Source organism: Elephas maximus, chromosome 7 (assembly GCF_024166365.1).
Source record: "Elephas maximus indicus isolate mEleMax1 chromosome 7, mEleMax1 primary haplotype, whole genome shotgun sequence".
In the NCBI taxonomy this organism is placed as follows: Eukaryota; Metazoa; Chordata; class Mammalia; order Proboscidea; family Elephantidae; genus Elephas; species Elephas maximus.
The window spans coordinates 12,517,277-12,529,691 of NC_064825.1; the positions used below are offsets into that span (position 1 = coordinate 12,517,277).

The 12,415-nt window shown below is 39.2% G+C and overlaps 1 protein-coding gene across 4 annotated transcripts in view; it reads left to right on the forward strand.

The window, feature by feature from the left end:
* CWF19L2 (CWF19 like cell cycle control factor 2) overlaps nucleotides 1-12,415 on the forward strand; it is a 160,953-nt gene that overhangs the window by 127,532 nt on the left and 21,006 nt on the right. The window contains exon 15 of one of the 4 annotated variants that reach the window (XR_007518146.1): nucleotides 1,075-1,193. The exons of 2 other annotated variants lie outside the window; for them this stretch is intronic. Coding sequence is in view for 1 of the 2 variants with exons in the window: in XM_049889437.1 (XP_049745394.1) it covers nucleotides 1,075-1,128 (54 nt within the window). In the remaining variant the exon portion in view is untranslated. Of the gene's footprint in view, nucleotides 1-1,074; nucleotides 6,538-12,415 lie in introns of those variants that run through there. One more of the 4 variants, XM_049889437.1, reaches the window with a different exon arrangement.

Consider the following 12,415-nt stretch of genomic DNA (forward strand, 5'->3'; position numbering starts at 1 on the left):
CTCGGTCCCTGGAGAAGGACATCATGCTTGGTAAAGTAGATGGTCATCAAAAAGGAGGAAGACCTTCAAAGAGACGGATTTACACAGTGGCTGCAATAATGGGCTTAAGCATAAGAACAATTGTGAGGATGGCGCAGGACCAGGCAGTGTTTTGTTCATTGTACATAGGGGGTTGCTGTGAGTCAGAACCTACTCGATGCCAGTGTCAGTAAGTAATTTAAAGTGGAAACTGTGTATTTAGTTTCTAGGATTATTTCAGAACTTTCCTAGAATAGCTTTTTTAAAAAGTATACATGCACAACTCATTTAATTTATAGCAAAATCGTGTTAGAAATTTTTTAAGTAATTACAGGAATCTAGTTTTTTTTTAGTATGTACTTTATAATTTTTCTCTAACAACTTAAGATACTTGATGAAAAACTTCGAGGTGGATAAAATAGAAATTTATTCAGTTCAACAGATACTGAGTACATGAATGTAAGATATTTTCTAGGTGTTCTGACAAACGCAGAGATAAAATCATTAGTTCTGCCCAAAATAACTTTGGCACGTTTTGGTACAGGTTGTGTTATAGTTTAACAGATTTTGCAAACCAGCTGCATTGTGGAAAATTGAGGGAGGAAAAACCAAGTTTTTTTATGCAAATAATGGTATTATAGCTCTTTTTGTGTGATGAAGGAAAAATATTTGAAGTTACAAAACACTGCAGGATAATGAACTAATGAAATATCTGAGTCCCAACATATTTAAAGTAATGCAGTTTTTGTTTTGTTTTTTATTTTGCTTTCAAGTATATATACAACAACCAAATTAATTATGCCCTGGCAAATAGCCTGTGACACCTCTTACAGTGAGTATGTAAAAAATGACTTAACAAAAAATATTGTTTGCAAATGCAGGAGCCACTTCTTTGAAGTGGTTTTTATCACCATCATGTAGTAATATTTAAATTTAAGTTTAGACTTTTTATTTAATAGAAAATGCAAAGGTAAGTTTTGGTGGAGCGTAATGGAGTAATAACAAATTTTGAGTAAGAAATTGAAGTTGTTTATGATTTCATTCTACTTGTATCAGGACTCAACATCCATGGAGGCAGTGGTCAAGAAATCACGTGACATATTGCTTTGAGCAAATCTGCTGCAAGAGACCTCCTTAAAGTTTTAAAAATCAAAGATGTCACTTCGATGACTAAGGTGCGCTTGACCCAAGCCATGGTCTTCTCAATTGAGTCTTATGCATGCGAAAGTTGAATAATGAAAAGAGAAGACAGAAGAAGAATTGATGCATTTAAACTGTTGTGTTGGTTAAGAATATTGAATAAGCAGACTGCTAGAAGAACGAATAAATCAGTCTTTGTAAAAACAGCATGGAGGAGGCTGTCTGGCCTCCTCTAACTTCACAAGGGGAAAGGAAAGTCAAGATCAGCAGCCCAAGGCTGATTCCTGTGAAGCGGAGAGAGTCAGACATGCCTCCTCTCTCTACCGTCTTTACCATTTCTGACACCAACCATCCTTCCCATGGCACTCTGTATTTCTCTGCTTGGTTCAATAATTTATTACACTGGCCACACAGAACTCAGACAAAACTCATGATTATGGGACTTATTAGGGAAGGTAACACGTTACAATTCAGGTTCAGGAACACTCAGGATACAGTTCTGCCATCAAGACAGCCTCTTCCCAGCTGTGATCACAGGCACACCTCTCCCTGGCCCTCAGCCTCTGCCTGAAGGCTCTCAGCTTTCTCTCTCTGTGGGCTGGGAAGCCCCCCACACCATCTCTTGCTACTGGGCCTCTGTGCCAGGTCTCTGCTGCTGGGTCTCTTCCGCTGCTTCTTGCTGCCTTCAGTTTTAACAGCTCTCTTTCCTCTGTCTCCTGGTTCCAGGACCTTCTCAGCGTAGGAATCCCGAGTCCAAATGATGTGGTGGCTGCTGACTGTTCTTCCTTGGTGGTGGTGGTATCTTCTCCTTCTTGCCTATGGGGTAGCTCATTTCAAGCCCAGTGAGATGACAAAACTGACTGGTCCCTTTGGTGGGCCACAGTTACCCTATCTGCACAATTCTGCCCAGTCACTTGGGTGGGAGTTACAAGACCATGGCAAGACAGGCCACACAAAAGCAATCCATCACACCACAGTCCTAGAAGACATACAGCTAGAATGTTCCTTAGAAGTTAGGATGTTGAAACTTCTCACTTACTTTGGACCCATCATCAGGAAAGACCAATTGTTAGAAAAGGACATCATGTTTGGTAAAGTAGAGGACCAATGAAAATGAAACCCTCAATGGATTGGATTGACAAAATAGTTGCAGCAATGGACTCAAAACATACTAATGATCATGAAGAGGGCACAGGAACAAGTAATGTTTTGTTCTTTTATGCATAAGGTCTCCATGAGTTGGAGCTGGCTCAACAGCAGCTAAGACAGTCAGTGCCAACACCAAGATAACAGAGATGTTAGAGTTATCTGAAAAAGATCTTAAAGCAACCTCATAAAAATGCTTCAGCGAGCAATTAGGAATACAAGAGTGGCACAGATGTTTAAGTGCTTAGCTACTAACTGAAATGTTGGCAGCTAGAATCCACCGAGAGGGGCCTCGGAAGAAAGGCCTGGTGACCTACTTCCGAAAGGTCACAGCCGTTGAAAATCCAATGTGCAACTCTACTCTGAAACACATGGGGTCACCAAGAGTTGGAATAAACTTGATGGCAGCTGGATTTTTTTTTTTTTTTAAATAGGGGAAATAATACAGTTTGAATGACAGCAGATTTCTCATCAGAAACCATGGAGGCTAAAAGGAAATGTCACAACATTTTTCAAGCGCTGAAAAAATGAACTGTCAACCCAGAATTCTATATCCAGTGAAACTGTCCTTCAGGAGTGAAGGGGAAATGAAGACATTCTTAGATGAAGAAAATCTTTAAGAATTTGTCACCAGCAGACCTATCCTAAAAGAATGACTAAAGGAAGTTCTATAAACAGAAAGGAAATAATGAACATTTTCCTTTTCCTCTTGGATTTTTTTAAATTACGTTTGATAGTTTAAGTAAAAATTATAACACTATCTGAAGTGGTTGTAAATGTATGTAGAGGAAATATTTAAGACAATTGTAAATAGGGAGTATAAAAGAAGACAATGTTTCTGCACTTTATTCAAAATGGTAAAATAGCTCCAGTGACTGTGATAGATGTTATATAATATACAGTTTGCCCTCTGTATCCGAAGGTTCCACATCCATAATCAACCGTGAATCAAAAATATTTGGGGGGGAAAAAGACTTTTTTCTTATCATTGTTTCCGAAAAAAATATAACAACTATTTACATAACATTTACATTATATTAGGTATTATAAGCAACCTAGAATGCAGATTATATGAAAATACTATGCCATTTAATATAAGGGATTTGATATCCACAGATTTTTGTATCTGTGGAGGGTCCTAGAACCAATTCCCACAGATATCAAGGGACGACTGTAATACCTAGAGTAATCACTTAAAAAACTGTACAAATTGACACTCATAAACACTATCCTTGTTGTTTAGTTGATTCCGACTCATAGCAACCCTATAGGACAGAGTAGAACTGCTCCGTAAGGCTTCCAAGGAGTGGCTGGTGGATTCGAATTGCCGACCTTTTAGTTTGCAGCCGAACCCTTAACTACTGTGCCATCAGGGCTCCCATAAACACTTTAGATAAATTAAAATGTAATTCCAAAAATGTTCAAGTAACCACAGGGAGGCAGGGAAAAGAAAACAGAGAAACAGAAAAACCAGAACAAACAAAACAAAAAATAAAATGGCCTTACCATATCAATAATTGTATTAAATCAGGCAGTGTAAATACACCAATTAAAAGAGAGTATGGTAGAGTGGATCTTATGACTCAACTGTATGCTGTCTACAATAAATTCACTTCAAATGTAATGATATGGCAGGAAAATGTGAAAGGATAGAAAAGATTCATCATGCAGTCATTAATGAAAAGAATGCAGGAGCAGCTATAGTCATATCAGGTAAAGAAGACTTCAAAGCAGAAAAAATAACCAGAGAAAAGAGGGACATTACATAGTGATGAAAGTATCAATCCACCAAGAAGACATAGCACTGGTGAATTACTTATTTGTTTCTTTTTTTAAATTGTGCTTTAGATGAAGGTTTATAGAACAACCTAGTTTCTCATTAAACAGTATACACATTGTTCTATGACATTGGTTAACAACCCCATGACATGTCAGCACTCCTCCTTCTCAACCCTGTGTTCCCTGTTCCCTCCTGCCTTCCAGTCCCTGCCCAAGGGCTGGTGCACTGCTTTAGTCTTGTTTTGTTCCATGGGCCTGTTCAGTCGTTGGCTGCAGGGTGAACCTCAGGAGTTACCTCATTACTGAGCTTTAATGGTGTTGGGGGCTATGCTTTCAGGGTTTCTTTAGTATCTGTCAGGCCAGCAAGTCTGGTTTTTTTGAGTTAGAATTTCTGCATTTTTCTCCAGCTCTGTCTGGGACCCTCTATTGTGATCCCTGTCAGAGCAGTCAGTGATGGTAGCCGGGCACCATCTAGTTGTACTAAGCTCAGTCTGATGGAGGCTGTGGTAGATGTGGTCCATTAGTCCTTTGGACTAATCTTTCCCTTGTGTCTTTAGTTTTCTTCATTCTTCCTGGCTCCCAAAGAGCTGAGATCAGTGGAGTATCCTAGACGGCCGCTCACAGGCTTTTAAGTCCCCAGGTGCTACTCACAAAAGGAGAATGTAGAACATATTCTTTATGAACTATTTTATGCCAGTTGAGCTAGATATTCCACTAGATTATGGTCCCCACAGCCCTCAGTCCAGCAATTCGGTCCCTCAGGGAGTTTGGATGTGTCTATGGAGCTACCGTGACCTTGCCTTATACAGGTTGTGCTGGCTTCCCCAGTATTGTGTACTGTCTTACCCTTCACCAAAGTTTCCATTTATCTATTGTCTACTTTTTTTTTTTTCTGTCTATTAAGTGTTTTTCCCCATCCCTCCCCTCCCTGGTAACCATCAAAGATTGTTTCTTTTTGTATGTAAACCTTTTCATGAGTATTTACAGTAGTGGTCTCATACAATATTTGTCTTTTTGTGATTGACTTATTTCACTCAGCTTAATGCCCTCCAGATTCATCCATGTTAATGCTTTATAGATTCATCGTTCTTCTTTATCATTGGCGTAATATTCAAATTGTGTGTATATACCATCTGTTGATGGGCATTTAGGTTGTTTCCACCTTTTTGCTATTGTGGAAAATGCTGCAAAGAACATGGGCGTGCATGCCTGTTTTCGTGTTGACTTTTATTTCTCTAGAATGTATTTCTGGGAGTGGAATTGATGGATCATATGGTATGTCTATTTCTGGCTTTCTAAGGAAGTGCCATATCGTTTTCCAAAATAGTTGTATCATTTTGCATTCCCACCAGCAGTGCGTAAGAGTTCCGATCTCCCTGCCGCCTCTTCAGCATTTGTTATTTCCTTTTTTATTGATTCGTGCCAGTAAGGCTGGGGTGAGATGGTATATCATTGTGGTTTTGATTTGCATTTCTCTTAATGGCTAGAGATTGTGAGCATTTCCTCATGTGTCTGTTGGCTGCTTGAATGTCTTCTTTGGTGAAGCGTCTGTTCATTTCCTTTGCCCATTTTTTAATCGGATTATTTGTCTTTTTGTTGTAGAGGTGTTGGATTTTCTTGTAGATTTTAGAGCTTAGTCCTTTGTCTGATTTATAATAGCCAAAAAATTTTTCCAAGTCTGTAGGTTCTCTTTTTACTCTTTTGGTGAAGTCTTTTGATGAGCATGTGTTTAATTTTTAGAAGATCCCAGTTATCTAGCTTATCCTCTAGAGCTTGTGTGTTGTTGGTTGTGGTTTGTATCCTGTTGATGCCATGTATTAGGGCCTCTAGCATTGATTCTATTTTTTCTTCTAGGAACTTCATGGTTTTCAGCTTCATATTTAGGTCTTTGATCCATTTTGAGTTAGTTTTTGTATATGGTGTGAGGTATGGGTCCTGTTTTATTTTTTTTGCAGATGGACATCCAGTTTTGCCAGTACCATTTGTTAAAAAGACTGTCTTTTCCCCATTTGATGGACTTTGGGCCCTTGATAAAGATTAGGTGACCATAATTGGATGAATTTATGTCTGGGTTCTCAATTCTGTTCCGTTGGTCTATGTATCTGTTGTTGTACCAGTACCAGTCTGTTTTGACTACTGTAGCTGTATAGTAGGTTCTGAGGTCAAGTAGTGCGAGTCCTCCTGCTTTATTCTTCTTCTTCAATAGTGCTTTACTTATCTGGGGCTTCTTCCCTTTCCATATAAAGTGAATGCTAAGTTTTTCCATCTCTTTAAGGAATGTTGCTGGTATTTGGATCAGGATTGCATTGTATTTGTAAATTGCTTTGGGGAAAATTGTCATTTTCACAGTGTTGATTCTACCTATCCATGAGCATGGTATGTTTTTCCATTTATGCAGATCTCTTTTGGTTTCTTGCAGTAGTGTTTTTAGCTTTCTTTGTATAGGTCTTTTACATCCTTGGTTAGATTTATTCCCAAGCATTTTATTTTTTGAGGGGCTCTTACAAATGGTATTGTTTTCCTGATTTCCTTTTCATTGTAATCTTTATTGGTGTATAGGAATCCAACTGATTTTTGTATGTTTATCTCGTATTCTGCTATTCTGCTGACTCTTTCTATTAGTTCCAATAGTTTTCTCATGGAGTCTTTTCAGTTTTTTATGTATAGTATCATATCATCCACAAATAGGGAGAGTTTAACTTCTTCATTACCAATTTAGTTGCCCTTTATTTCTGTTTCTTGCCTTATTGCTCTAGCTAGGACTTGCAACACAATGTTAAATAGGAGTGGTGATAAAGGGCATCCTTATCTTGTTCTTGTTCTCACGGGGAATGTTTTCAACCTTTCTCCATTAAGAATGATGTTGGCCCCTGACAGGGAACACAACAGAGAACCCCTGAGGGAGCAGGAGAGCAGTGGAATGCAGACCCCAAATTCTTGTAAAAAGACCAGACTTAATGGTCTGACTGAGACTAGAAGGACCCCAGTGGTCATGGCCCCCAGACCTTCTGTTAGCCTAGGACAGGAGCCATTCCCAAAGCCAACTCTTCGAACAGGGATTGGACTGGACAATGGGATAGAAAACGATGCTGGTGAAGAATGAGCTTCTTGGATCAAATAGACACTTGAGACTATGTTGGCAATTCCTATCTGGAGGGGAGATGAAAGGGCAAAGGGGGTTAGAAGCTGGTGGAATGGACACGAAAAGAGAGAGTGGAGGGAAGGAGTGGGCTGTCTCATTAGGGGGAGAGCAATTAGGAGTATATAGCAAGGTGTATACAAATTTTTGTATGAGAGACTGACTTGATTTGTAAACTTTCATTTAAAGCACAATAAAATTAAAAAAAAAATGATGTTGGCCATTGGTTTTGCATATATGCCCTTTATTATATTGAGAAATTTTCCTTCTATACCTATTTGAGAGTTTTTATCAGGATTGGGTGTTGGACTTTGTTGAATCCCTCTTCTGCATTGATTGAGATTATCATGTGATTTTTTTCTTTCTTTATATTTATGCATTGGATCTTGTTGATTGATTTTCTGATGTTGAGCCATCCTTGCATACCTGGTATGAATCCTTCTTGGTCATAACGTATTGTTTTTGTGATATGCTGCTGAATTCTATTGACTAGAATTCTGTTGAGAATTTTTGCACCTATATTCATGAGAGATATTGGCCTGTAATTTTCTTTTTTTGTAGTGCCTTTGCCTGGTTTGGAAACCCTGGTGGCGTAGTGGTTAAGTGCTATGACTGCTAACCAAGAGGCCAGCAGTTTGAATCCGCCAGGCGCTCCTTGGAAACTCTATGGGGCAGTTCTACTCTGTCCTATAGAGTCGCTATGAGTAGGAATTGGCTTGACAGCAGTGGGTTTGTTTTTTTGCCTGGTTTTAGCATCGGGGTTATGCTGGTTTCACAGAATGAATTTGGAAGTATTGCTTCCTTTTCTATGTTCTGAAATACTTTGAGTAGTACTGGTGTAAGCTCTTTGAATGTTTGGTAGAATTCTCCAGTAAAGCCATCTAGGCCAGGGCTTTTTTTTTGGGGGAGTTTTTTTTTTTTTATTACCTTTTCAGTCTCTTCTCTTGTCATTGTCATGGGTCTGTTCAAATTTTTACATCATTTTGTGTTAGTTTGGGTAGATAGTGTGTTTCTAGAAATTTGCCCATTTCCTCTAGGTTTTAAAATTTATTGGAATGTAGTTTTTCATAATGATCCTTTTTATTTCAGTTTGGTCTGTTGTAATCTCCCCCATTTGATTTCTTGTTTGGGTTATTTGGGTCCTGTCCTGTTTTTCTTTTGTCAGTTTGGCCAGTGGTTTGTCAGTTTTGTTCATCCTGTCAAAGAACCAACTTTTGCTTTTATTGATTCTTTCTGTTGTTTTTCTATACTGTTTCATTTATTTCTGCTCTGATCTTCATTATTTCCTTTCTTCTGGTGGCTGTGGGCTTCTTTTGCTATACTCTTTCTATTTGTTTGAGTTGTGTAGCTAATGTTTTGATTTTGCCCCTTTCTTCTTTTTTGATGTGTGCATCTATCGCTATAAATTGACCTTTGAGGACTGCCTTTGCTGTGTCCCAAAGGTTTTGGTATGATGTGTTTTCATTCTCATTTGATTCTAGGAGTTTTTTGATTTCACCTCTGGATTTCTTCTCTGTTACCCGGTGGTTTTTAAGCAGGGTGTTATTCAGTTTCCATGTAATGGATTTTTTTTCCTCACTCTCCCTGTTGTTAATTTCTACTTTGCTGGCATTGTGGTCAGAGAAAATACTTTGTATTATCTCAGTGTTTTAGAGTCAGTTAAAGGTTACTTTGCAGCCTAAGATGTGGTCTATTCTGGAGAAAGTTCCATGTGCATTGGAAAAGAATGTATACTTTGCAGCTGTTGAGTGTAGTGTTCTGTATATGTCTGTGAGGTCAAGTTGGCTAATTGTGCCCTTTAGCTCTACTGTATCTTTGTTGAGTTTCTTTCTAGATGTTCTGTCCTTTACTGAGAGTGGTGTGTTGAAGTCTTCTACTGTTATTGTGCAACTGTCAGTTTCTCTTTTCAGTGCTGTTAGAGTTTGTTTTATGTATTTTGGAGCCCTATCATTGGGTGTATAGATGTTTATTATGGTTAAGTCTTCATGATGGATCATCCTTTTAATCATTATATAGTGCCCTTCTTTGTCTTTTATGGTGGGTTTTATTTTAAAGTATTTTATCTGAGATTAGACAGTCCTGCTCTTTTTTTGGTGGCTGTTTGCTTGGTATATTTTTCTCTATCCTTTGATTTTTAATAAATTTACGTCTTTGTTGTTAAGGTGTGTCTCATATTCAGCATATTGATGGATCCTGTTTTTTTTAATCCATTCTGTTACTCTCTGCCTCTTTATAGGTGCATTTAGGCCAGTGTGAATTTATTGTTGTCATTTTGTAGTGCCTTTTTTTTTTTCTTATGGTGTGAATTTATTGTTGTCATTTTGTAGTGCCTTTTTTTGTGGTGCTAAATATTTCTTTTTTCCTCTTACTCTCGTATGCTGAATTCCTTTTTGGTTTGTGGGCATTTTTCATTTCTTTTGTTTTTATAGATTTTCTTTTTACTTAGTTTTTATGTGCTCCTTTTTTTGTTGAATAGGTTTGTTAACTTTCTTTGTGGTTACCTTGAAAGCTACCTTTATCTTCCTAGGTTTGAACCAGTCTATTATTACTTGATATCGCCTTGCCTTTCTCTCCATTTGAAAGTTCTATATACCTACACCGTTTATCTTCTTTTTTATTGTTCTGATGTTGTTGTCAATTACAGATTAACTTCTCTGGTTCCCCGTTGGAATTATTTTGGTTTTGAATAGTCCGTAAGAGCTCATTTCCTACTTTGGTGTCTGGCTGGTACAATCTTGCATCCTAGATTCAGGCTGTGGTTTGTTGTTGTTTGTTTTCAGACCAAAGGACTCCCTTTAATAATTCTTGTAGGTTTGGTTTTTAAATATTCTCTTAATTTCTGTTATGTGGAAATGTCCTAATTTCATCATCATATTTGAATGAAAGTTTTGCAGGATATATTATTCCTGGTTGTTAATTTTTTTCTTTCAAGGTTTTATATATCATCCCATTGCCTTCTTGCCTGCATGGTTTCTGCTGAATAATCAGAGCTTAGTCTTATTGTTTCTCCTATGTATGTGACTTTCTGCTTTTCTCGAGCTGCTCTCAAGAGTTTGTCTTTGGTTTTAGTGAGTGTGACTGAGATATGCCTTGGTGTTTTTCTTTTGGGGTCTATTCTGTATAGGGTTATTTGAGCTTCTTGGATGGTCAGCTTTCATCATTTGTGATATTAGGGAACTTTTCTGTCAGCAGTTCGTCAGTGATCCTCTATGTGTTTTCCGTTTTCACTCCCTGTTCTGGAACTCCAATTACTTGCAAATTTTTGCTTTTGATTTTATCCCACATAATTTTCAGGGTTTCCTCATTTTTCTTGGTTCTTGTTTCTGATTTTTCTTAGAGTTGTATCCAAGTGTTTGTCTTCAATTTGACTGATCCTGTCTTCCATCATTTCAAACCTGCTCCTCAGTCCTTCTATGACACTGTCCATTTCTGAAATCTTGTTGTTTATCTTTTGGATTTCTAATTGTTGTTTTTGCATGATTTCTAGTTGTGAATTTATTTTGGCATTTTATTCCTGTATTATTTTCCTGAATTATTCCATTTTTTTGTCTGTATTTTCCATGAACTTGTCTGCCTTTTCCTTAAATTTGTTTTTCTTCCTCATTTTTGTCTGCTTTTTGCTTCAACTCTTGGATAGTTCTGAATATTAGAGATTTGAATTCCCTGTCAGGTAGTTCTAGTGCCTTTTCTTCTACTGGGAAGTCATCTGGTGTTTTATTTTGGAAGCCTACTAGAACCATCCTCTGCTGTTTATTAATATGTTTTGATACTATCTGCTGTCTTCGGGATTTTCAGTAGTTATTTTCTTGTTTCTTGACCGTAGATTTGTTTGTTTCTTCCTGTTTTTTTTTTGTTTCATTTGGTTATGTCTGAGCAGGAGTGCTGTGTGTTCTTTGTTGTTTGCTTGTCTGTAGTTGCAGTACTTTTCACCTCCTTGTACAATAGGCAGGGCCGGTCATTCAGCTATGGTGCAGCAGGGCAGGTCTAGCTGAAGGGGAGGGGCCAGGATGGGTTGTTTTATGGCACGTACTAGGGCTGACAGGGTGGGCTAGGAATCAGTGCTGAGCAGGTTCCGGTAAGCCGTGCCTGTACTGCTCAGAGGTGTGATATTCAGTGTGTGGTGATATAGGCAGAAAAGAGAGGGGAGGGTGTCATGTATGGAGCTAGTATGGGTATGGGAAAGAGGAGAGAGAAACAGGAGCCAAAAACAAAAAAAAGGAAAAAGAACCCCCCCCCCCAAAAAAAGTGTGCAGTGGGAGCTTCCTGTTGGAGTGATGAGAACCCGAGAAATGGAGAGAAGCAAAAGTGGGGGGGGGGGAGAGAAAGGAAAAAAGAAAAAAAAAGATAAAAATTTGGAAAAAAATTAAAGTAGAAAAGAAAAGTCCCCAGGGGTCCCACCAGTACAGCTGCAAAGGCTGGGAAAGTCTCCCAGGTTACACAGTATAGCGTGGCTAGAGGTGGTATAGATGTCACAGAGCACCATGTATTCAGGACACTGGAGAAGAAGGTAAGTATAGACAGATGAGAACTGAGAAATGAAGACAAAAAGAGAAAAAGAAAGAAAAGAAAAGAAATGCCCCCAGGGATCCCGCCTACACGGCAGCGCAGTTTGGGGGAATGGCTCCTAGGCTGTGCAGTGCAGCCTGGCTAGAAGGGGCTCCCAAGTGCGAAGAGAGAAAGAAAGCAAACAAAACAAAACAGAACAGTGCGAAACAACCAGAAGAAACAAACAAAACCCCGGGGATCCCACCAGCGTGGTGTTGCGGACTGGGAGTGGCTCCCGAGTCAAGCAGGGCTTCACAGCCTTTCAAGAAGAAGCAAAGATGGCACACAGGTTGAGGTGTTCGAGAGAAAGGAGGGGGAGGTGGAGGGAGGCATGAAGAAATCAAAAGAAAGCTACACCAGCTCAGGGATCCAGCCAGTGTGGATGCCGCGAATCCAAGTGGCCCGGGGCGGAACCAGTAGCCTACTGGCCAAGAGGCTGCGGCTGGCAGGGAAGCAGAGGAGGCCGAAGGGGATAGGGAAGAAGGGTGGGAGTTAGGAAAGCGTATATCAGTCGTTACCGGGTGCTGTCTCCTGCTGGGAACTTCGTGAAGCTGCTTTCCTGTACTCCCTGTTCCCCGATCTGTGATATGGGTGGGGCGAATCCAAGAGGCATGGCCCCTGCACTTGCCAGCTGGCCAAGTCACCACA